The 26,179-nt window shown below is 45.4% G+C and overlaps 1 protein-coding gene across 1 annotated transcript; it reads right to left on the bottom strand.

The window, feature by feature from the left end:
* Positions 1-12,649: 12,649 nt before the first annotated feature.
* Positions 12,650-25,934, bottom strand: synpo2la (synaptopodin 2-like a; the record flags this gene model as incomplete). Its single annotated transcript, XM_084153208.1, has 4 exons — positions 12,650-15,366; positions 22,329-23,071; positions 23,263-23,414; positions 25,833-25,934. 4 exons carry the CDS (start codon positions 25,932-25,934, stop codon positions 12,650-12,652), a joined length of 3,714 nt encoding a protein of 1,237 aa, XP_084009334.1.
* Between the last annotated feature and the right edge of the window lie 245 nt (positions 25,935-26,179).

Raw genomic sequence — 26,179 nt, 5'->3', positions numbered from 1 at the left:
ACCTGATCCAAATCCGGGAAGGAGACGAGTGGAAGACTGCATTCAGCAATACCTCAGGCCACTATGAATACTGCGTCATGCCCTGCGGCTTCGCCAACGCACCTTCTGTGTTCCAGTCCTTCGTCAATGACATGTTCCGGGCTGAGTAGACAGGTGGTGGTGTACATCGACGATATCCTGATCTACTCAGCTACGTTCGAGGAGCACGTCAGGGACGTCCGAGCTGTCCTACTCCGCCTCCGGGAACACAGCCTGTTGGTGAAGGGCGAGAAATGCGAATTCCACCAACAGGCCATCTCCTTCCTGGGATACCGGATCAGTCCTCAGGGGGTGTTTATGGAAGGAGTGAAGACGGACGGCGTCAGGTCATGGCCAGTTTTCACCACCATCAAGGGTCTACAGAGCTTTCTGGGCTTCGCTAATTTCTACTGGCGTTTCATCAGGTCCTTCAGCTCCATAGCCGCCCCGCTCACCTCTCTCCTTAAGGGTGGGCCTCAGAAGCTGGCCTGGAACCCTGAGGCTGACGCTGCCTTCAAGAGGCTGAAGGAGAGGTTCACCACAGCGCCCATCCTAAAACACCCAGATCCATCTCGTCCTTTCATCCTGGAGGTGGACGCATCGGAGGAGGGCATGGGTGCGGTCCTCTCCCAGCGGTACAGTAAGCCAGAGAAAATGTATCCCTGTGCCTTTTTCTCTAAAAAGCTTACCCTCACAGAGAGGAACTATGGAGTTGGAGACAGGGAGATGTTGGCGGTGATCCTCGCTCTGGAGGAATGGAGACACTGGCTGGAGGGCGCAGTCCATCCATTCCGGATTCTTACTGACCACCGGAATTTGGAGCACATACGGGCAGCAAAACGGATGAACTCTCGTCAAGCCAGGTGGGCCCAATTTCTCACTCACTTCCAATTCATTCTGTCCTACCGCCCAGGATCCCAGAATGTGAAGGCCGACGCACTCTCCAGGACGCACCATACTGGAGAAAGGAAGGATCTGGGGGGTCCTATCCTGCCCTCGTTTCTCATCAGAACTCCCTCGTTCACTCCTCCACGGGGCTCACTCCCTTCCAGTGCGTCCTGGGGTACCAGCCGGCCCTGGCCCCTTGGACACCCAGCCAGACCGATGTGCCTGCTGTCAACGAGTGGTTCCACAGGGCCGGACAGGTCTGGGACGCCGCACATGTCCTTCTCCAGAGGGCCATTCGTCGGCAGAAGGACCAAGCCAACCGGTGGTTCCTGGTCCTCTGGCAGATCCGTCCCCCGGGGTATGCCTCATCCGCCCCTGGACATTGACGGGAGTCCGGGGTATGCGGTGAGGGACCTGCTGGACTCCAGGTTCCATGGGGAACGGCTCCATTACCTGGTGGACTGGGAGGGGTATGGTCCTGAGGAGAGGAGCTGGGTTCCGGCTGGAGACGTTCTGGACCCCAACCTAATTCGGGACTTCCACCGTCGCCGCCCTGACCGGCCTCGGGGTCCTCGGGGTCATCCTTCTGGCCGTCCGGTGGGGGGGGGGTACTGTCATGTCTCCTCCCGTTGCTCCCCTCCGGCGCTCTGATTTGCCGGTCTACTGAGCCACCAGTCTGAGCGCACCACCTCGGCAACACCGGAATGGAAACCCAACGCACCCTAATCACCTCCAGCGCACCTGCACCTCATCATCTCATCACCACCCCTATTTAGCACTGGACTGTTCTGTATGATGTTGTTTGTGATTGTTTAGCTTCGTGTCGTTTACTCTATGTTTGTTATTTAACTTTCTCATTGTTAAGTAAACCTTGACCTTGTTAATTCCTGCGTCTGCGTCCTGCCTCTTCGTATACTCAGTACTCGTCACAGTAATCTGCTATCGTCTGCAAACCCTGCCACTATCATGTTTCAGGAGAAGACCCAGATGCAGACAGTGTCGAAGTAACAAAAGTTTATTACAAAAACAGAGGGCAGGCAAACGACAGGTCAAGGCCAGGCAGAGGTTAGTAATCCAGATCAGAGTCCAAAAGATACAGAACGGCAGGCAGTCTCAGGGTCAGGGCAGGCAGAGGTCAATAATCCAGGGTGGTGTGACAGAATGGTCAAAACCGGGAAAACTAGAAAACAGGGACTTGAGAATGACAGGAGCAAGGGGGAAACTGCTGGTAGGGGAAAATGGGGAAGATGGTTGACACCTGGAGGGGGGTGGAGACAATCACAAAGACAGGTGAAACAGATCAGGGTGTGAGAGCCACATACGACGAGTGTCAGTGCTGGTGTCATCAGATTACACCTTCCTCCAAAAATATTGTCCTTTTGCATGTTTGATGTCTTGTCGGAGGTCCGTGTCTCCTTTCTTGTAAGTGGTAGCTCTAGTCTTTAGCCCAGATATTGCCTGTAATTCATGGTTTTTGGTTTGGATACCTTCACATAGTCACTGTGGGGACGATGTCGTCTATATACTTACTGATGAAGCCTGTGACTGATGTAGGTAACGCCTCAATGCTATAGGATGAATCCTGGAACATATCCCAGTCTGTACTTGCAAAACAGTCTTGTAGCCTCGTGTCTGCTTCATCGGACCACCAGTCCATACAAATTAATCATTGATATATTGGATTCACGTCTCCGTCTCAACCAAAAAGTTAAAGAATAGGACTAAATCAAATCAAACTTTATTTAAAGTGCATTTAAAGTTAGATTTTGTCCTATTCTTTGACTTTCATTTTTGGTTGATATGGAGATGTGAATCCAACATATCAGTTATAATTTTAGACAAACTGGAATTAAAGGCAGACTAACTCAGTGGCACAGATGGAACAATCCAAGCAGAAGATAAATCACCTTCAAATGTTGATATTTGGTTGCGTTGACAACCAAACACAATTCAATATCACTTTTGAAATACAAGAAATTGTCTTTTAATTTATTGACAAGTTAACAAATTACATGTTGGATTCACATCTCCAACTCAACCAAAAAAATAAAAGTTAAAGAACGTGATTAAGCCAGTGGCTCAGATGGAATTATCCAAGCAGTAGATACATCTCCTTTAAATGTTGATATTTAGTTGCATTGTCAACCAAACATAATTCAACATTACTTCTGTTATACAGTAAATAGCCCAAAGTTAAGGCTATCTTACAAACTAATGTAACACTCAACCTTATTAAAATTAGTAACGCATCCATGGACACATTTTGAGGTTACTGTAACTATACATTTCATTTTATGTAATCATATAAAGCGTGCATGTTCAAGATAGCATGCATAGGTCACTGCAGGTCTGCGGAGAACCTTAAATGACATTGATCACTTGCACCATGTACTTTTAGTGTAATCTCAACTCCAATCTTGGTCATTTGGTTCTGCTGTTAGATGAAGCACAGTGATAACACATGCATCTGTTGTATAAATAAACAAAATACCTGACATTGTATTCCCATTTGAACTTTGCTGTCCTTTTAAGTGGTTGAAAGTGCAGTTAAATAGACATTTGGGTGACAACTAAACCAAAAATCAGACATTGTTTTCCCATTGGAAATAGGTTGTGATTTTAGATGGTTCAAAGTAAAGTGATAACACATTGGAAATTCAACTAACTTTTGGCTATCTTTTTGAGTGGGTGAATAAAGGTTGTAATCTCATTGATCAACGTCTCAACCAAATATTACCCAATTATCCACACTGAAGTGATGTGATGTGCCCAGTTGGCAGGATTCCGGGACGTTTCCCGCGTCTACGCCTGCAGCGTTTTGAGGCCCTTGGGGTCCAGTATGAACAAGGGAAGAGTTGAGTCGGAGTTAAAGTCAGATTTGAAGTCAAAATCAAAGTTAGTAACCTAACTGTCGATCTGATGTCCAGAAGTGTTTGGCGGTCATATGTGATAATAGTATAAACTTTAAAATAAAGCTAAACGTGAAAAAAGTAACTAAAAGCAAAGAAGGGTTGGAACTCGTAAGATGTCGCCCTTCTCCGTCGGTGCCATCTTTCAGAAGTATTCATTTTGACAGAACTATTTCATTTTGAATTTGTAAAAAGGCATCTGTTTTAGAATATTCTATTTCTTTGTAGTCCTGTTTAGCTGTTTACATCAAATAGTTCTATCACATCATGTGTAGGCCTAGTTGGCCTATATATATCCTACAGGTGGTTTTTGTAAGTGATATCCCCTTTAACAGCTGAGATAGTTGCACAGCAACTAGTTAAATTAATTCTGTAAGAGTGAAATTGACACTCAGTGGTGTAAAAGAACCCCCAGTGTTGGTGTTAATAACCAGAGTTATTGTTTTACACTGTGGAGAGTAAAACAGTCCCATCAAAACAACGCTCATATTTCCCAGCATGCTCTACTGCAGGTAGATGTTTTGGGATTGTTTTTAATATCTGTGTTTTTGCATGTACGTTGATTGATTGATTAATCCTATGCTACAGAAACATAAATAACATAACTTTTTCTAAACTAATCCAATCAGTTAGTTAGATTTATTGCACCCGTTACTGAAATGGATGTTCCGGTTTAAATGGTTTAGGTAGTGATTTTAAAAATCTAGTTTCCTAACCCTGACAGTCATTCTGAATGCAGGTTGCAGGTGAATAAAAACTCAAACTGTTGGATATCCTAACTCTTGCTGGATTCCAATAGGAATTACACATCACTTTGCAAGCCAGCATATTGTGATTTGCAGGCCTGATGTGGCCTGTAAACCAGGAGTTTCCTAACACCACTGTGTTAGGGTAGAACTAGGCCATCAACTAGGCCAATATGTAAGGCCTGCCCGTCGAACATCTAATTCTAAAGTCATGGGCATTAATATGGAGTTGGTCCCCCCTTTGCTGCTATAACAGCCCCCACTCTTCTGGGAAGGCTTTCCACTAGATGTTGGAACATTGCTGCGGGGATTTGCTTCCATTCAGCCACAAGGGCACTAATGTTGTGGCGATTATGCCTGGCTCACAGTCGGCGTTCCTATTCATCCAAAAGGTGTTTGATGTGGTTGAGGTCAGGGTTCTGTGCAGGCCAGTCAAGTTCTTCCACACCGATCTCGACAAACCATTTCTGTATGGACCTCACTTTGTGCACAGGGGCATTGTCATGCTGAAACAGGAAAGGGCCTTCCCCAAACTATTGCCACAAAGTTGGAAGCACAGAATTGTCTAGAATGTCATTGTATGGTGTAGCGTTAAGATTTCCCTTCACTGGAACTAAGGGGCCTAGCCCGAACTATGAAAAACAGCCGCAGACCATTATTCCTCCTCCACCAAACATTACAGTTGGCACTATGTATTGGGGCAGGTAGCGCTCTCCTGGCATCTGCCAAACCCAGATTTGTCCGTCAGACTGCCAGATGGTGAAGCGTGATTCATCACACCAGAGTCCAATGGTGGCGAGCTTTACACGACTCCATCCGACGCTTGGCATTGCGCAAGGTGACCTTAGGCTTGTGTGCGGCTGCTCGGCCATGGAAACCCATTTCATGAAGCTCCCAATGAACAGTTCTTGTGCTGACTTTGCTTCCAGAGGCAGTTTGGAACTCAGTAGTGAGTGTTGCAACTGAGGACAGATTATTTTAACGCGCTAAGCGTTTCAGCACTCGGCGGTCCCGTTCTGTGAGCTTGTGTGGCCTACCACTTCACAGCTGAGCCGTTGTTGCTCCCAGATGTTTCCACTTCACAATAACAGCACTTACAGTTGACCGGGGCAGCTCTAGCAGGGCTGAAATTTGATGAACTGACTTGTTGGAAAGGTGGCATCCTATGACGGTGCCATGTTGAAAGTCACTGAGCTCTTCAGTAAGGCCATTCTACTGCCAATGTTTGTCTATGGAGATGACATGGCTGTGTGCTCGATTTTATACACCTGTCATTAACGGGTATGGCTGAAATAGCCAAATCCATTAATTTGAAGGGGTGTCCACATACTTTTGTATATGTAATGTATTGTCATATAATTACATTATTATTGCTAAGATTTGTCTAGGAACTCACTACATGAAAGCCACAGGCCTTAAAAGGTAGAGTTCAACAACCATGTCTCCGTCACTAACAACTACAGTCATGGGTGTTAACTGTACAATTTACTAAAAAAGAAAAGGCAGCCTGGGAAATATGCAAATTAGGCTTTACACCATACAGTGTTAAAGCAACACTCAGAAATGATTTACTGTAACACTACAGGTGTTAATTTCTAAGCAAAGTGAGTCCAGTTTACTCTAGATCAAGCGTTGTGTTTTACACTGTAGGTGTTGCGTAATCCTCTACAGTAGAACTATGCAAACACCACAATCGAGTTCCTTTGAACACTTTAAGAGTAAAATGGGGAACACTGCAACAGAGTTAAATCTTTAACACTTTCAAAAGTGTTATTTTAACACCAGTACAGTGGGACTCATATGTTAACAGAAAAAAGTGTACATTTTACACTTTAGAGTTAAATGTATGCCATTGATTTTCCTGTGTAGGCTTCCTGTGACGTCAGACATTTCACTCCATTCCCTCCCCATTTGGCGCCAAACACAGATTGACAATGTTTGCTAATGTTTGTGTCCATTGCCAGCATGTGTGCCTGGCTACACACATATTATTGTTGCTAAAACGTACCTAGCATCCATTGTATTTGTTATATAAAAGAGCAAATGAGAAGAAATGTTAACATTGTTTATTTATAAGTTACAGTTTTTCTCAGTCGCTTTGGTGCATTTCTTAGATCAAAAGTGCAATTCTTGATACTACTTGTACAAATTCCAAATCATCTAGTCACTTGTGCACATCATTAAAGCAATTTCTTATTCCTTTGAACAAATTGCAATTGCTTTTGTACATATTGCAATTGATAATGTACAAGTGTCAGCTTTTTTCCACATTTTCAATTGCTCATGTCATGTTGATCAAAATATAGTAGATGGTTCTCTGTTGAATAGTCTTACCCCTCAAAACATCTAGGCATTAGTTCCTTGCATAAGCCATTACATGCAAAATTGTTGAACTATTTGTCATAAACTGTCAAGCATAGTTTTACACATTTCTATTAGACCTTTTGTACAAAAACGTAAATTGCTGAATCGTGCAGGTGAAATTAACCCTCACTCATGAAGGAATGTAAAGTGTTAGTTCAACCAACAATCAACCAGTTGTCTAAATTGCTCAAAGGTGCATCTCATGAAGAATCAATTGGCAAGCATATATAGACAGACCACAACACAGAGTTGCAATTTTCCAATAATGGATGGACCAGGAAACGAACAGGGTCAACAGCCAAGAGGAGGAAGAAGAGGAGCAAGGATGCGTGGTGGAAGGCAAAACAGAGGAAGAGGCAGAAGAGGACATAGGCGCATATCTGATGACATAAGGGCCACTATTATAGACCATGTTGTCAATCATGGCCTTACAATGGCTGAGGCGGGTCGAAGGGTGCAGCCGAATATTGGGAGATCAACCGTGTCCTCAATAGTACAAACGTTTCGAAGAGAGAACAGGTATGTCCACCAATGTACAGTGCACTGTTACTGTATATAAGCAGTATACTGTATACTTCCTACAATGCTTCATATTACAGTAGTCCACTTGTATTTCACAGCATACAGAAATATACTCTATACAGATACATACTGCACCTTACATGCACCCACCTGTATGTTTTACAGTAAAATGTGTGTTCGCATAGTTTTTGTCTATGTGAAAGTGTGCGATGCATCACTGCATTTTTCCACACATAGGACTGCAAGATTACCTCAAACCGGTGGCAGAGGACGCCTTTTCACACCTCAACAGGAGGAGGCTATTTGCACCATGGTCCGAGCAAACAATGCCATGAGACTCAGGGAAATACAAAGGACCATTATAGAAGACAACGATGTCTTTGAAAACATCCATACGGTTAGCATCTCAACCATCGACAGGGTGCTGCATAGAAACCAGATGAGTATGAAACAGCTGTACCGTGTACCATTCCAAAGGAATGAGGACAGAGTTAAGGAGCTACGGTACCAGTATGTACAGGTAAAACATATATCTATGTAACTACTTTACAGCAACATTTTATAGTGTTACATAGTACAGTAAGCATAAACTGCACACATTTCCATTGCTGTGGAAGGAACATGCAATATATGTACATTTTATGTCACTCTTCCTTACCAAAACAAATTCAACTGTGTGTTCTGGGATATAGCGTATAATGGAGTTGGAATCAAGTGAACCCTCTCACAACTTTGTATACGTGGATGAGGCTGGCTTCAACCTGACCAAATGCAGAAGGCGGGGTCGGAATATCATCGGTCACAGAGCTACTGTGGATTTGCCAGGCCAACGGGGAGGAAATATCACCATGTGTGCTGCTATTTCGGAGCATGGTGTCCTAACCCATATCCCCCTTTTAGGGCCATACAACACCCAGCATCTACTCAACTTTTTAGAGACTCTCTACAGGGCTCTCATCCCTGATGATGAGAGGGGTCTGTTTAGAGAGGATTTGCCAAAGTATGTGGTCATTTGTGATAATGTGAGTTTCCATCGATCAAACATCATAAGGCAATGGTTTGTGACCCACCCGAGGATGCTCATAGAATTCCTCCCACCTTATTCACCATTCCTTAACCCAATTGAGGAGTTCTTTTCAGCATGGAGGTGGAAGGTGTACGATCGTCAGCCACACACACAGATGACCCTGCTGGCTGCAATGGATGCAGCATGTGAGGACACCACAGTAGACGCCTGCAGAGGATGGATAAGGCATTCCAAAAGATTCTTTCCACGTTGCATTGGAAGGGAAAATATCCGGTGTGATGTGGATGAGAATATGTGGGCTGACAGACAGGAACGTCTGGATGTGTAGAGACAGCACTAGAACAGTGCTGTGGGCAAAGTTGTGCCTTAGGGGTGGTTTCCTGTGTTTCTTTCTAATTTAGTTTTTTTTCCTTTGTGCCCCTTGGGTTGTCCAGTCTCTTTCAATCAATAACCCACATACAGTAATATGTAAATAGTACTGTTGAAATTGATATATGCCATAGAAGTGCAGCCTTGTGCATTTTCAATACAGTAACTGTCATCCAAACTGTAGCCTAAGTTTACATCAGGTAATACTGTCAAAGTACACAGTTCCATTGACAACATGCCTAAACATTTTGACAACCTTGTTCGTGAACAATGACTCAATGACTTATCATTCTGATGACACTGACATGATCATTGGCATGAATATTTACTTTTGAGAGATGTACTAAGGATTTTTAGTGACTGACTAGCTTTAGAAACATATCTATTGTATATTGCAGTTTGTACAAATTGTTCTGAGAAATGCACTTATTATTTTGCACATGTTAGGGATGATGTGAAAAATGCACCAAAGCGACTGAGAAAAACTGTAAGTTACATTGTATCGCAGGCCTGTAGCCTACCACCGCAGATTGTTAAAGGACTGATGCTTCGCACCCCCTGTCAAGACCATGGGGACAAGACCGCCAATTATCCAATATTTGACACTTCTGTAGGTCTACAGTAGGCCTAGCCCATGCAGCACTGCATTAGTGGAAACCAAGACTGTTCTCAGGGCAGGCATGGTTGTAGCTAGATATGTTTGAGTTGCATCAGGGACAATTGTAGCATTTTAGCTAACCCTAACCCTTTTCATAACCTTAACCTAATTCTCCTAACCTGCCAAGTTAATTCTCCTAACCTTCTGTGTAAGTTCTACAAACGTGCTACAAAAAGTCACTTCTGCTAATCAAAACGGGCAGACCTACCCTGAGAACAGTCTTGGTTTCCACTAATGAGGCATGTGCACTGTGACTTTCATGGAAAAGTCAGATTCTGTACTGGCTTCTTGGAACTGATTTTAACTTGTCTTCATTCTATTCAGTTGGTAAGTAGCTGCATGTTTGTTACCTTTTGCAATTTACCTTTTGCTACCTTTTGCAATTGAAAGACCATTTTCTGGCTGTGGGTGGTAGAATCTGTGTTATAATTAGGTTTGTTGTAGATGTTTTGAATATCAAATGGGTATTCTCCTAGATTTCTAAAATAGATAGATAGATAGATAGATAGATAGATAGATAGATAGATAGATGGTTGAGAGAATGTGCAAAACTTTCATCAAGGCAAAGGGTGGCTACTTTGAAGAATCTAAAATCTAAAATATATTTTGATTTGTTTAACACTTTTTTTGGTTACTACATGATTCCATATGTGTAATATTTCATAGTTTTGATGTCTTCACTATTATTCTACAATGTAGAAAATGGTAATAATAAAGAAAAACCCTTGAATGAGTAGGTGTGTCCAAACTTTTGACTGGTACTGTATGTATCTTTGTTAGAAAGAATACTATATTCCCTTGATGGAGTGATGCTGAATGTAAAAAAGTCTCAACTTACCCCACTCTCCCCTAATTGAATTAGAGAAAAAATTGTTATTTTAGGGAAACAATGGCATTGTCTTCGCATGTATCCTACTATTCCTGTTCATAGATTGGTGTGCTGTAGTACACAAATATTGTGTATCTGAGAATTGCAGTGTCACACAGTGCTTTTTAATGACAGGGGGCAGTGTGGAATCAGAGGATTCAGACAATTGGATAAATGTTTAAGTATTTTTATTCCTCTAAAATGAGCTCATCTCTCAGTCAGTAAAAAGCTCTTACTGCCCTCGTTTATTGCGGCTTCATTAACAGACATTTCCACACTCACTTTTATCTAGCTATATCCAGGATAAATGACAAGTCAATTATTGTATTTTTACACACCGAGACCACTATGCACAACATATCACATACTTTAAAACCCATAATGACATTAATGCAGATAGCCTACGTTAGGTTCAATTAGATTAACAAATTAGAAAAACAACATGAAATTACAACGGGTTACCATTGTCAGATAGGTAAGTCATGAACCCTGTCAGTGAATGGGGGTCATATCCATATCCAAAAGCCTGTATATATTTACAGTTAATTACCATCAGCTGTTTTCATTGTTAGAAGAACATGAATGTTTATGGTTTCATTCATGATCGGGTTCATTATGTGTCATCTCTGCCATTTTATACACTACCTGATCACCTCCATGTCTCAGAGAGGCACCGGTGGAGTCTGTTATTCTCTCTCTCTACCCTCCTCCCTCACTAGGCCTCAGAACCAGGCTTTCCTAGTCACTTTCGTCTACTTTCTAAAGGCTGTGGGAAATCCTTGACAAATATCCAAACTGAAGTTTCTCTCTCATGGCACGCTGTGACATATCTCCCCTCCTCTAAATAAGAGGCTAACATGCCAGTGAGGACCTTGCCTCAGTTCATAACCGACACCCCTCTAAATCCTTTGGCAGGGACTGTATGTCCTTGGTGCTTCGATATCCACAGCCCATCTCATGTCTTTAACACTTCTGTTGCCGGTGCCTCCCTGTTTCTCTATACAACAAATCAGATTCAGTCACAAAAAAGAAGAAAGAAACATCTGTCATCAGTGTCATTTGTTTTAATACAACATGGGTGGTGACATGGACACCAGACATTCAGAAAGGGAACACTAGCCTGGGAAGGGCTGGGTTGCTGTGCTCATCCAGTTCGGTTGGCTGTCTGATCAGCTCCGCAAATAGGCAGTGACTGGCTAGAAAAACACCTGTTAACTACGAGCCCCGCCAAAACAGATGGCATTTCCCACTGACCACTGGGAGCCGGGGATCTGGTACCACCAACACAAACAGTCAGGATGGAGAGAGGTCTAACATACAGTATCTTCTACCTCCTCTGATCTTCCGAGGTCGGCTTCAGCAGACTGGAAGGGAGCACCAGCCCTAGGTCCATTAAATATTCAACCTAGCCATTGCCCAATGAAAAATTAGCAATGACCTCTGTTGGAGAGCCCAAATTTCATGAGAGAAGCATGTCAGTGGTTTCTTCTGAGTGAAGCATCATCGTGCTTGGCACTCGTCTGATGGTGCTCCCATTGAATCAGCGCTGCTCGGACCCCTCTGTGTTCACCACTCTCTGTGTTAGCCTCACCTCTCCCTCCTCTGTCCTCTCATCAGAGAGATAGAAGACTCATGGCCTCAGCGATCCTCCTGTGGTAATTTTTTGTGAACGGTCGGTTGCTATGCAAAATGATATCCACCACTTAATTTCATTTCAGAAATCCTACATGTCAACATTTCAAGTTTCAAATAATAATTCAGTACAGGCTCTCTCACTCCCATGGCTATTTAAACAGTATTTAGATGACTGTGTAGAAAGATAAGCCTTACAAAAACCTCCTCCAGGACAGGTGTATTTGTGACATGACTGGGCCAAATGAGTTAAAAGACAAACCAGACAAACGCAGGTCAGCAACAGCATGTGTGACAAGCAAGTTAATCTACGACTGCAATCACATGGATGACCATGATTTGAAGTTGATCATAGTACTTAGTGACGTTGATAGCAAATGACCTCAACTGCACAAACAAAAGGGTTGAAAAGAATCAAATGAATGGAAACACATTTCTGAGTTTCACCAATCAAACATTCATTTAGTGAGGCTTTCAAATCATTACAATCAAAGATACGTAATACATTTGTGAAAACGTATTTGTTGGGCACTGAACAAGCTTATTGATCAGTATTTTACCACTTTATTAATTTGTTGTTTTGCAGATATGTATTTTTTTATAGGGCTGGGATGTGTCCAGTTCTCAGACAGGGTCTCCCACTCCCGTTCACATGGCACCTGGTCTCCACACACGCGGCTGGACACCCACCTTGGTGGCGATGAAGCGGGGTTTGGGTGCCTGCATGGCATTCGCCCTGAGGGGAGGGGGGAGGTTAGCAAGGAAACTCAGATCAGGGGCACTCTGAAACTGCTTGGCTCCTTGGAGCCCACTGTTGGACACTCCAGGATAGGGTGCTGGGTGGGGGATGGGGATGGGGTTGGGGACAGGGGTGGCATTGATTCTGGGCAGCCCGGGCAGGCCACCTGAATAGGTAGGAGCAAGGACGGGATGTGGGGCAGAGACAGGGGCAGGGAGTGGGGAGAGAGGAGCAGGGGTTGGGGAGATCATGTCGGAGCGGTTCAGGCGCTCTCCCAGCGTTGTGGCTGAACGAGGAGCGATTACGATAGGGGCCAGGCACGGGGCTGACATGGGCGTGGGTGTGGAGAAGCGTTTGATCTCGTACACACGGGCCGCCTTTACTGGGATCTGTCTGGGAGGAGTCATGGTGCTGCCCACCATAGTAGTATACCCTCCCTGCTGCTGCCTCTGGTCCTGGTAGGAGGGCATCGCCGAAAGGTTGGCAACACTACCCCCGAACATAGCTGAGTTGAGCTGGTAAGGCTGCCTTCTCATGAAATCCAGAGCTTTGATTCCCTCCCTATGAGAGGCTATCCCCCCTCTGCTTCCCCAGCCCCTCCTGTCAGACCTGCCTGTATCTCTCTGTGGCCCCACAGGGCAGGAGGGGGCCAGCAACGGGTTGTAACCAATGGGCGGGGGGGCGCGGATATTAGGGGATAACTTCCACTGTGAGTTGATATTGGGGTTGGGGGCATCCTGGGACTCGGCCCCTGGATGGGTGACCTCCAGCTGGTAGGCGGTCTCCAGTGGGGTGTCTACCACATACCGGTCCATGCGGCTCTGCCTGCGGGCAAACAGCTGAGCCCCCTTCCCCTCCGCCTGGGGAATCTGGGGGGCCTCGTGGATGACCCTGGGTTTGGGGGCCACCGGTGGAGGCATCCTGCCCCGGCCGGCTTCAGCACCCTGGTCTTCCTCTGCGCCTGACTCAAAGCCCATCATACTCCCTGAGTAGCTTCCGTAGCGGGGCTTGTCATCCAGGTTCTGCACCATGTTCAGCAGGTCAGGGTTGGGAGAGTTCTTCTTCTCATCAGGGACTCGGAACATGGGCCTCCTGCCGCTGCGCCGACAAGCCTCCTGGAGGTAACCGGTACGACCACCAGGGAGAGGTGGGACCTTGGACATGGGGGATCTGGGTACAGGTGCAGGGGCTGTGGGGGGTGGGAGTGGGACAACTGAGACTGAAGCTTGGGGCATGTGGGCAACAGAAACTTGAGGTTGGGGTATGGGGTCAAATGACACTGGAGCTGGGAATGTTTGGGCCACTGAGACTGGGGCTAGGTGTATGGGTGCACCTGAGAATGGCGATGGGGGTGGAATTGAGGGTACGTTGGCAAATGATACTGGGGGTGGTGGTACGGAGGCAAACGAGACTGGAGGTGGGGGTATGGGGCCACCTGAGAATTGTGCTGGGGGTGGAGGTATGGCTGTAAAGGATGCCTGTGGAACAGAGGGCATGGGTGGTTCTGCCAGGCTCTCCACAGAGAAGGCAGGACGGGGATGAGTGGCCGGTGCTGAGGAGGGGGTGGAGAATGGTCCTCCGGACACAGAGGACGGGGGAGAGAAGAAGGAAGGATAACCACTTGGAGGCAGCTCTGATGTGGTGGAGAAGGGAGATCCTACAATAGACACAGAGGTTGCTGGGCGCTGGGCCCTTTTGGTGATGACGGGGCGGAACACAACAGGAGCGGTGGCGGCTCGGTTAGTCACGAACCCTGGGTTGAAGGGTCGGGCTGTTCTGTTGAGCACAGAGCTGGAGGAGAGTTCTGGCAGCGGTGTTTGGGGCGGAGGTATGTGAGTGGTTAAGATGGACACTTGGGCGGTGATTGGTTTGGGTGCCACAGTCGGGGGTAACATCACCATGCTAGCTGTACTCACTGCAGAGTAGGCTACGTCTCCGTTAGCCATACTGTAGGCAGTAGGAGCAGCTGGGGCCGGTGCCATAGGCCTCTCTGCCACAGACGCCTCCTCCTGGAAGGCTACAGGGGGTGGTTGTGCCATAGGTTGCTGAGGTTGGTACATCTGTGGTTGTGTCTCTGGCTGGCTCTGTGCATATGGCTGAGGCTGCTCCTGGATCTGTGGTTGGTTCGGTGGTTGGGTCTTTATCTGAGGCTGGGGCGGCACCTGAGGCTGGGCGGCAGCCACCTTCTTGGCATGCTCTGCCGCCCTCTTCCTCTGCTGCTCAAACAGCTGGGCGCCCTTCCCAGAGATGTCACTCAGGCCGGGACTGGGGGCATCTTCTGCCCCATCCCCTCGCTCTCCCCCTGCGGTCGCCCTCTTCTCCAGTGCATCCAGGTAGTCACTGTCCCAGGTGGTGTCAGGGGCGGCCGAGAAGCCATCCTCATCAAACTCTGACTCGCTTCCTGGGAAAAGACCATCTTCCTCCTGGGAATCTTGCTGCATGTCCTCGTCCACGCTGCCGAAGCTGGTCAGCGTGTACTTCTTGGAGCGCTGCCGGCGCTTCTTGAACATCAGCACGCCCTTGGAGTGGGGGTTGGGGGCGTCTGTCAGAAGGGAGGCAATAGAGCGGCACTTGGTTCTGGCCTCCTTCACCTGTTTGTCTTGAACCGTGTCACCCCGGTTCAGTTCTGTAGGGGTCAAAGAGCATGTTTTAGGGTGGGTACATCTGTAGAAACACCATTACTGTTTCTATAACATCTCGGTTGTGGTCATTTCCATTTCAATTCAATCGATTCCATTTTTTAAAAGCTCGATAAAACTTATTTTCAATTCTTGAATAGGAGTTACAATTCATCTGAAATGATTACCTTAAAATGGAACTGCACCTAACATAATATACACAAAAAGATCACAGGATAGTCTTTTACAGGGTGGACTTTGATGCATTGGCAAAAGTTAAAGGGGATTTTTTTTTACCAGTGTTGAACGACCAGATATAACTTTTAAATTGAGAACTCATGACATCAGATTTTTAAAAAATAACAACAGCTAACTACAATTCTACACATTTTGCCATGGGGCAAAGAGAAAAATGTGCAGTTTTATAGCTAATCTCATGCTATTCTACACATTTTTGCCAAGGATAAATATGCTATCTGGGGAGGAGGGGGCGACCTCCAGGGGGAAGTGGGTGTGTGGTACGCCAGTGACAAGCATCCATATTCTAACATGCTACCAGAGCACATCCGGAAAAACGCCTGGCAAGCCACAGGATTTTACATTTACCAAGGTGAAGGAGAAATCCCAAGTTCCCAGCTATTAACTTCACCAAATAGCATAGAGTTAACGAAAAGTCCCATCTTGTAGGTAAACTTCAAGCAGACGTTGTACATTTCCACTAACTTGTAATAGTTTTAGACAGATATGATCCCAATGTGCCCAACTATGTAAGGAGTTGTTATTTAATTTGTCACCGGCAGTGTCCCTGAACAGGACATGTGAACCTCTAATTAGGGACACACAGGGATTTATGGCATTTTATGTATTTAAACTTCTTAAAACAGCATCGTCCTCAAATAGCCTCAGCCCTCCCTCTCTGGGAGTTTATGACGGTGACAGGTGGACAGGTTGTAAGTCTTTGGCATATATATGTGTATGTACTTTGTCATGAGTTTATTATTGGCATACAGTTTGACATGATCACATACTCAGGGGTTCCCAAACTCTTTCACTCGGGGCCCCCCTTCCAGCATTGGGGAACATCCTGCGCATGCGCCACGTCTATCTCTATGGGCAAAAGCACTGTTCATGACACAAATTGTTGACACCCCTCTTGTTGGTGGAGAGAATTTGGTATGTTTAACGCTTATTTCCTGCAATTCTACACATTTTGTCATGGGGTGCAAATACATTTTTGCAGTTTTAAAGCTAATTTTCTTGCAATTCTATACATGTTACCATGTCTTATGTGTATTCATGTGATATTTGAGTGACATGGGCTAAGAAACCTACAGTTGAAGTCGGAAGTTTACATACACTTAGGTTGGAGTCATTAAAACTTGTTTTTCAACCACTCCACAAATTTCTTGTTAACAAACTATAGTTTTGGCAAGTCGGTTAGGACATCTACTTTGTGCATGACACAAGTAATTTATCCAACAATTGTTTACAGACAGATTATTTCACTTATAATTCACTGTATCACAATTCCAGTGGGTCAGAAGTTTACATACACTAAGTTTACTGTGCCTTTAAACAGCTTGGAAAATTCCAGAAAATGATGTCATGGCTTTAGAAGCTTCTGATAGGCTAATTGACATCATTTGAGTCAATTGGAGGTGTACCTGTGGGTGTATTTCAAGGCCTACCTTCAAACTCAGTGCCTCTTTGCTTGACATCATGGGAAAATCAAAAGAAATCAGCTAAGACCTCAGAAAAAGATTGGAGACCTCCACAAGTCTGGTTCATCCTTGGGAGCAATTTCCAAACGCCCTGAAGGTACCACGTTCATCTGTACAAACAACAGTACGCAAAAATAAACCCCATGGGACCACGCAGCCGTCATACTGCTCAGGAAGGAGACGCATTCTGTCACCTAGAGATGAACGTACTTTGGTGCGAAAAGTGCAAATCAATCCCAGAACAACAGCAAAGGACCTTGTGAAGATGCTGGAGGAAACAGGTACAAAAGTATCTATATCCACAGTAAAACGAGTCCCACATCGACATAACCTGAAAGGCCGCTCAGCAAGGAAGAAGCCACTGCTCCAAAAAAGCCAGACTACGGTTTGCAAGTGCACATGGGGACAAAGATCGTACCTTTTGGAGAAATGTCCACTGGTCTGATGAAACAAACATAGAACTGTTTGGTCATAATGACCATCGTTATGTTTGGAGGAAAAAGGGGGTTGCTTGCAAGCCGAAGAACACCATCCCAATCGTGAAGCACGGGGGTGGCAGCATGATGCTGTGGGGGTGCTTTGCTGCAGGAGGGACTGGTCCACTTCACAAAATAGATGGCATCATGAGGAAGGAAAATTATGTGGAAATATTGAAGCAACATCTCAAGACATCAGTCAGGAAGTTAAAGCTTGGTCGCAAATGGGTCTTCCAAATGGACAATGACCCCAAGCATACTTCCAAAGTTGTGGCAAAATGGCGTAAGGACCACAAAGTCAAGGTATTGGAAAGCCCTGACCTCAATCCTATAGAAAATCTGTGGGCAGAACTGAAAAAGCATGTGTGAGCAAGGAGGCCTACAAACCTGACTCAGTTACACCAGCTCCATCAGGAGGAATGGGCCAAAATTCACCCAACTTATTGTGGGAAGCTTGTGGAAGGCTACCCGAAAATGTTGACCCAAGTTAAACAATTTAAAGGCAATGCTACCAAATACTAATTGAGTGTATGTAAACTTCTGACCCACTGGGAATGTGATGAAAGAAATAAAAGCTGAAATAAATCATTCTCTCTACTATTATTCTGACATTTCACATTCTTAAAATAAAGTGGTTATCCTAACTGACCTAAGACAGGGAATATTTATTAGGATTAATGTCAGGAATTGTGAAAAACTGAGTTTAAATGTATTTGGCTAAGGTGTATGTAAACTTCCGACTTCAACTGTAAATTTAAAAACATTAGCTGACATGGGCTAATTGAGCTGGACATTTCTGACAAGTTATAAATAGCTCTCTAAGGTATGCAATGACTAACATGACAAAAGGAACTGATGATGCACTACCCAATTTGGAAATTGCACCTTGTGCATTCTACTATTACAACTTTCAAGAATAAGTTTAAAGCCGGACTGAGTTCCTTAAAATATATATATATATATATATATATATATATATATATATATATATACAGCGCATCCGGAAAGTATTCAGACCCCTTTACTTTTTCCACATTTTGTTACGTTACAGCCTTATTCTAAAATTGATTAAATACTTTTCCCCCTCATCAATCTACACACATTACCCCATAATCACAAAGCAAAAACAACTTTGTTTGGCAGCGATTACAGCCTTGAGTCTTCTTGGGTATGACGCTACAAGCATGGCACAACTGTATTTGGGAAGTTTCTACCATTCTTCTCTGCAGATCCTCTCAAGCTCTGTCAGGTTGGATGGGTAGCGTTGCTGCACAGCTATTTTCAGGTCTCTCCAGAGATGTTCGATCGGGTTCAAGTCCGGGCTCTGGCTGGGCCACTCAAGGACATTCAGAGACTTGTCCCGAAGCCATTCTCGCGTAGTCTTGGCTGTGTGCTTAGGGTCGTTGTCCTGTTGGAAGGTGAACCTTCGCCCCAGTCTGAGGTCCTGAGCACTCTGGAGCAGGTTTTCATCAAGGATCTCTCTGTACTTTCCGTTCATCTTTCCCTCGATCCTGACTAGTCTCCCAGCCCCTGCCGCTGAAAAACATCTCTACAGCATGTTGCTGCCACCACCATGCTTCACCGTAGGGATGGTGCCAGGTTTCCTTCAGACGTGACGCTTGGCATTCAGGCCAAAGAGTTCCATCTTGGTTTCATCAGACCAGAGAATCTTGTTTCTCATGGTCTGAGAGTCTTTAGGTGCCTTTTGGCAAACTCCAAGCGGGCTGTCATATGCCTTTTACTGAGGAGTGGCTTCCGTCTGGCCACTCTACCATGAAGGCCTGATTGGTGGAGTGCTGCAGAGATGGTTGTCCTTCTAGAAAGTTCTCCCATCTCCACAGAAGACATCTGGAGCTCTGTCAGAGTGACCATCGGGTTCTTGGTCACCTCCCTGACCAAGGCCCTTCTCCCCCGATTGCCCAGTTTGGCCGGGTGGCCAGCTCTAGGAAGTGTCTTGGTGGTTCCAAACTTCTTCCATTTAAGAATGATGAAAGTCACTGTGTTCTTGGGGATTTTAAATGCTTTGGTACCCTTCCCCAGATCTGTGCCTCGACACAATCCTGTCTCTGAGCTCTACGGACAATTCCTTCGACCTCTTGGGTTGGTTTTTGTTCTGACATGCACTGTCAACTGTGAGACCTTATGTAGACAGGTGTGTGCTTTTCCAAATCATGTCCAATCAATTGAATTTACCACAGGTGGACTCCAATCAAGTTGTAGCAACATCTCAAGGATGATCAATGGAAACAGGAGGTCTGAATACTTATGTAAATAAGGTATTTGTAAATAAGGTATTTCTGTTTTTTATTTTTAATACATTTGCAAAGATTTCCAAAAACCTGTTTTTGCTTTGTCATTTTGTAGTATTGTGAGTAGATTGATGAGGATTTTTATTTATTTAATCAGTTTTAGAATAAGACTGTAACGTAACAAAATGTGGAAGAAGTCAAGGGGTCTGAATACTTTCCGAAGGCATTGTGTATATATACAGTATATATATATATATATTTTGGCTGTTAGCCCAGGTCACTGGTCCATACATCAGCTGCCAGTTAGCTCTGACAGACTGATCACAGCAGAGGGCACTCCGCCTCACTATTATTAACTATTGGTGTATTGGTGTCTAAACCATCTGACCAAAGACAGCACGTGTGTCTATTGATATGTGTATGAATGGAATGGTATCATATTTTGTTTACTCTAGATACATTTTAAATGTGTCTTATTTATACCTGTAAATAGTTAATGTACGTTTTTGTTAAATGTGTTTTTTGTTGCAGTCTTAGCGAGATGTAGCAAGACATGAACATGAGAGGTGAATATAGTGGAAGAGAAGGACAGAGTGATCTATAAAGGTGGTCAAAGAGGGAAAGTGAGAGGGGGGAGAAAGAGTCTGCTACTTGATACCAGATAGCAGCTGCATGGAGATGCCTTTCCCAGTTCATATATGCAGTGCTCGGGTTAGCGGATCACTGAACTAGGGGACAAATATAGTCTCTGTTCTACGTAGAATGGACCGCCTCTGTCCTCTAAAAGGGGCCCCATGCAGACTGATGCTGTCTCATGAGGAATACTCTGCCTTTACCTGAGAGGACACCTATGAAAATAACATTTGATTTGATTTGAGAAGCCACCAACACCATCTCATTATCTTAATTTAATTTGTTTTATATGATTTACACTGAACAAAAATGTAAACGCAACATGCAACAATTTCAAAGATTTTACTTCATATAAGGAAATAAATTCATTAGGCCCTAATCTATGGATTTCCGATGACTGGGAATACAGATATGCATCTGTTGGTAACAGATACCTTTAAAAAAAAGGTAGGGGCGTGGATCAGAAAACCAGTCAGTATCTGCTGTGACCAACGTTTGCCTCATACAGCGTGACACATCTCCTTCACATAGAGTTGATCAGGCTGTTGATTGTGGCCTGTGGAATGTTGTCCCGCTCCTATTCAATGGCTGTGCGAAGTTGCTGGATATTGGCAGGAACTGGAACACGCTGTCGTACACGTCGATCCAGAGCATCCCAAACATGCTCAATGGGTGACATGTCTGGTGAGTATGCAGGCCATGGAAGAACAGGGACATTTTCAGCTTCCAGGAATTGTGTACAGATCCTTGCAACATGGGGCCGTGCATTATCATGCTGAAACATGAGGTGATGGCGGTGGATGAATGGCACGACAATGGGCCTCAGGATCTCGTCATGGTATCTCTGTGCTTTCAAATTGCCATCGATAAAATGCAATTGTGTTCTTGTCCGTAGCTTATGCCTGCCCATACTATAACCCCACCACCACCATGGGGCACTCTATTCACAACGCTGACATCAGCAAACCGCTCGCCCACACGACACCATGCACGCTGTCTGGCATCTGCCCGGTACAGTTGAAACCGGGATTAATCCGTGAAAAGCACACTTCTCCAGTGTGCCAGTGGCCAGCGAAGGTGAGCATTTGCCCACTGAAGTCGGTTACGACGCCGAACTGCAGTCAGTTCAAGACCCTGGTGAGGACCAAGAGCACGCAGATGAGCTTCCTTGAAACAGTTTCTGACAGTTTATGCAGACATTCTTCAGCTGTGCAAACCCACAGTTTCATCAGCTCTCCGGGTGGCTGGTCTCAGATGATCCCAAAGGGGAAGAAGCTGGATGTGGAGGTCCTGGGCTGGCATGGTTACACAAAATCTGCGGTTGTGAGGCCGGTTGGATGTACTGTCAAATTCTCTAAAGCGACGTTGGAGGCAGCTTATGGTAGAGAAATTAACATTAAATTCTCTGGCAACAGCTCTGGTGGACATTCCTGCAGTCAGCATGCCAATTTCACGCTCCCTCAAAACTTGAGACATCTGTGGAATTGTGTTGTGTGACAAAACTGTACATTTTAGAGTGGCCTTTTATTGTCCCCAGCACAAGGTGCACCTGTGTGATGATCATGCTGTTTAATTAGCTTCTTGATATGCCACACCTGTCAGGTGGATGGATTATCTTTGCAAAGAAGAATTGCTCACTAACAGGGATGTAAATATATTTGTGCACAACATTGGAGAGAAATAAGCTTTTTGTGTGTATTTAAAATTTCTGGGATCTTTTATTTCAGCTAATGAAACATGGGACCAGCACTTTACATGTTGTGTTTATATTTTTGTTCAGTATAGATAACTCACAATATGCAGTGCCAGCCTCAACTAGCCATTACATTACTAATTATTTGTACAGTAACACATCCCACATCACCCTATGGGGCATGATTAGGATACTCACTGGCTTGCTTGGCCTTGTCCATGTAGGTGACACTGAGCTCCTCGTCCAGAGGGGTGTCTATGGGCCCCACCATGGGCACCAGCTGCCTGCGGGAGCTCAGCTGCATGGCCCCTTTGGCCCTCTCGGGGGAAACCAGTGGGACCACGTTGGAGGGCTCCTGGAAGCCACTGTCCTCCTCCGCCACTCCGTCCCGTCCTGGGCCCTGGTCCTCAACCGAGGAGATGATGGAGGAGGTCTCTGTGGAGGTCTGGGAGGACCACATCTCTGGAGGGGGCTGGTAAATCACCTCCTTGCGGGCCACCCCCGGCAGGCCTTCTCCACCTCCTCGGCCATCCATTAGCCCGTGGCCCTGGAGTCCTGGGTAGAACCGGCCATCTGGGGCGCTGTCATAGCCGCTAAACTCTGAGGTCTCCCCTCCCTCCTGGGAGGCTCTGCCAGAGGATTTACCGGGTAGGTTGCTGGGACTTCTACGCTTCTGCCTCCTCTGCCTCTCGTGGGCCGCCACATCTGCGTCGCTGTCTGTCTCCCCGTAGTAGGCCTCACTGCCTGGGGGAGAGGTGAGGCCGCTGCGCCCCATGGGGGACAGGACGGAGGACCTGCCATGGGGGACCTCCCTGACAGCTGCTGTGTGGTGGGGTCTGGAGGAGGGGGACATGGCGCGCAGGGCGGCTCGGTACTCTTTGTCAATGCGGGGGGATGGGGCGCGGGTCAACAGCACCACAGACTGGAAGCCTGCTGGTGCCCTGTGGGAGCAAATTCACAATACGGTTACTTTACTATTGTTGGGCATACTGTTCCGGCTTATGCTATTTGCATAAGACTTAATGATGGAGTAGCACTTAATGCTAATATAACAGGTGAAACAATATGTTAACCTCAGGATTTTTATGCATAAAGGTGTACACATCAATGGCGATTGTAATTGCTCTCTGACCTCTTGACCCGGATGTGTAATATTCCTGGGGAGCTGTCGATTATGGTCATGGCCTGGGAATGGGACAGACCTCCACATAGCTGCTCGTTGATGGACACCAGCTCATCGCCCTCCCGCAGTCCTGCTCTGCACGCCTTACTGCGCTTACGCACCTACACCAGCAGGGAGAGACAAAATATCACCCACAGTAATCCATGTAAGATAGGTTTGCAAACAGTTCCCAATTCCATACTCTCTCTCTCTCTCATTCTCTCTCTCTCTCTCTCTCTCTCTCTCTCTCTCTCTCTCTCTCTCTCTCTCTCTCTCTCTCTCTCTCTCTCTCTCTCTCTCTCTCTCTCTCTCTCTCTCTCTCTCTCACTCTCATTCTCTCTCTCTCTCTCTAACAATCTCTCTCTAACTATTTATCTCTCTGTCATCTCTCCTTCATTCTGAAAAGTGATATTGGATGGAGAACATGGCAAAGCAGCTCTTGATGTCTTGTCTTGATGACTTGCCCTGACAGCTTGGACGTGCTGCAGACATTTCCCACAAGCTGTGGCTGAAGTGAAGCCCTCTTACCCACTTCAGCAGGAAAATGCCAGCCAGCACCTCTCCTCCCCCATGCAGTCTCCCACTATCTGTGCCCAGGGTCAATCCATAGGATAGCACAGGGGAATGACACCCTGCCAGTCCTATCTGTTATACTGTGTACATGTAAGTTATGTAGTATAGCATATTTCAGATGAATTTCTTTATCCTAGATCCCTAGAGGTTATTCTAAGATATGATACTGAATACATCTGCATTTTGAATATGATATGACTACAAAGAGTGTGTATGTGTTCATGGTTTGGACCCGAGGAAGGGTATACAGTGTTCAACCCAATTAATCTCTATAAAAATATTCAGAGCTGACATTGTTGGCCCACAATTAAATTACAGGTCCCAGTTAGCTAACCCTGTCAAAGTGGCCCTAACTTTGCGTTGCTACTTGTGGAAGGGGACATTAATAAGTCAATCAGTCACCTTGTGGTCTTAGCTCCTGGCTGCTGCCCCTGTATCAAACACACACATGCACACGCACACGCACACGCACACGAACACGCACACGCACACGCACACATAAACCAACACACACACACACACATCAAATGGGGGACAATATCACAAGTCCCACACATTTGTCACATTGCCACGGCTCTTTCAATAAAGCCACATCGTCCCCCATAACCCCCACCTGTGTGTGTCATGGCATGCAGCAAGAGGCCTAACATGATTATGCCACCTCCTTTCTGGGGTCAGGGGCCATATGGTTTTAGATGGGCCACCACAGACACAGTTGTCTGTTCAGATTAGGTGAGCTGACGTCTACACTCCTGTCCAACTCTGTGCAAGTCACCTCCATGTTGGATAATGATCAACTATTTTTGAGGGATCACTATTCTTAGGGCTCTAATAATAATGTTGTTCTCTATTACGCAATTCAGGAAGTAGGGTATGGCGGTTGTGCTGATGCAACCTATGAGATTTCAAGAGAGTATACATGTTGAAGCTACATGATCTGTAAGGACCTCTTACTCTGGTAGATACTTGATACTTGTGTGAGGATAGAGGAATTTATATTTGTTTTGAAGGGGTTCTTTAACCTTTTGGATCTCAACTAGCACTGGCAAAGAATATAACCCAGACAATTTCTTCACTAGGCTGAAACACACACCTTGGTGAGCCACCCCTTAACCCAGAATAGCCTGTTTGAAAAGCGGTTTTGCTCAGTCAACACTCAGTAAATGTGGTTTCAGTGTGTGTGTGTGTGTGTGTGTGTGTGTGTGTGTGTGTGTGTGTGTGTTCATACTATATGTACTAAAATCCCCTATACAGAAAAATGACTTATATTCAGATGGGTAAAGAATAGATCCAAGAGAAATACTTTGGTAATGTGGAAATGCAATGGGGTAATGCATAGGCAGAGAAGTGATAAGGCAGTTGGATTTCTAAGGTGTGAAACTGATATGCTGTGAACTGATATGCTGTATGTATCTATGAACTGGATATCCTCTTATGAATATGTGTAGTGACTGACTGAGAACCCTGACTGAGAACCAACCATTCAGAAACGAGAGAGATCCAATGATGACCTTCTGCAAATGATGATCTAATCTGTCCAACATCTGTACAATCATGCACCAAATGCTTTATGGAAAACAGTAGTTCATGTGTATTTTGTAACTATATGTTTTTTCTGATGTCATTTCACAAAGCATGAAATTATATCTGCCTTGCTTCATACACTCCAAGCAGGAGAAGTTTTAAATTCAACAGCTCTATCAATCACTCCAATGTCTCCACATGAGACCCATTCTAGAACAGACACATGACTCATGCTCAGGCCTCTCAGCCCCTGCCCATGATTGCAGCCAATATTCCATCTGAACCACATTCACAACCCTTTATAACCCACTAATTCCAGACCCAATATATTTTAGAATGCACTTTCATAGACATAGACACTGTTATCGTCCAGAATGTCCCTCTTACCATATCCCCTGTCCCTTGAAACAGTTTTACCATCCTACCTTTCACTGAAGCCATACCTTGGCCACCTGAAGTGGTTTCTGGTGCTCCACGCCCCCCTGGAGACGAAAGCCCCATGGTGCTCCACCGGACAAGGTGATTATAACCTCTTCTGCCACCATTATTGTGTGAAATGTCCTCCTTTTTTGTGTTTCTGTCCGTTTGTCTCTCTTTTTGTCTTTCTGGGGGGCCCTCAGTGCATTTACTCCATAGTCATCAGGGCCCCCTCAGAGAGCTCTGTCCACTCTCCTTCAGCTATAATGTCATGGAGCTGACTTCTCTCAGCCCACTACTCTGGCACCTGGGCACGCACACATACACACACTCTTTCAATGACACACACACATGCCCACCCACACCCTAAGTA

Source organism: Coregonus lavaretus, assembly GCF_964263955.1.
Source record: "Coregonus lavaretus genome assembly, chromosome: 36".
Lineage (NCBI taxonomy): Eukaryota > Metazoa > Chordata > Actinopteri > Salmoniformes > Salmonidae > Coregonus > Coregonus lavaretus.
Note: the sequence above shows the minus strand (reverse complement) of the source record. Positions and strands in the feature narration are given on the sequence as shown.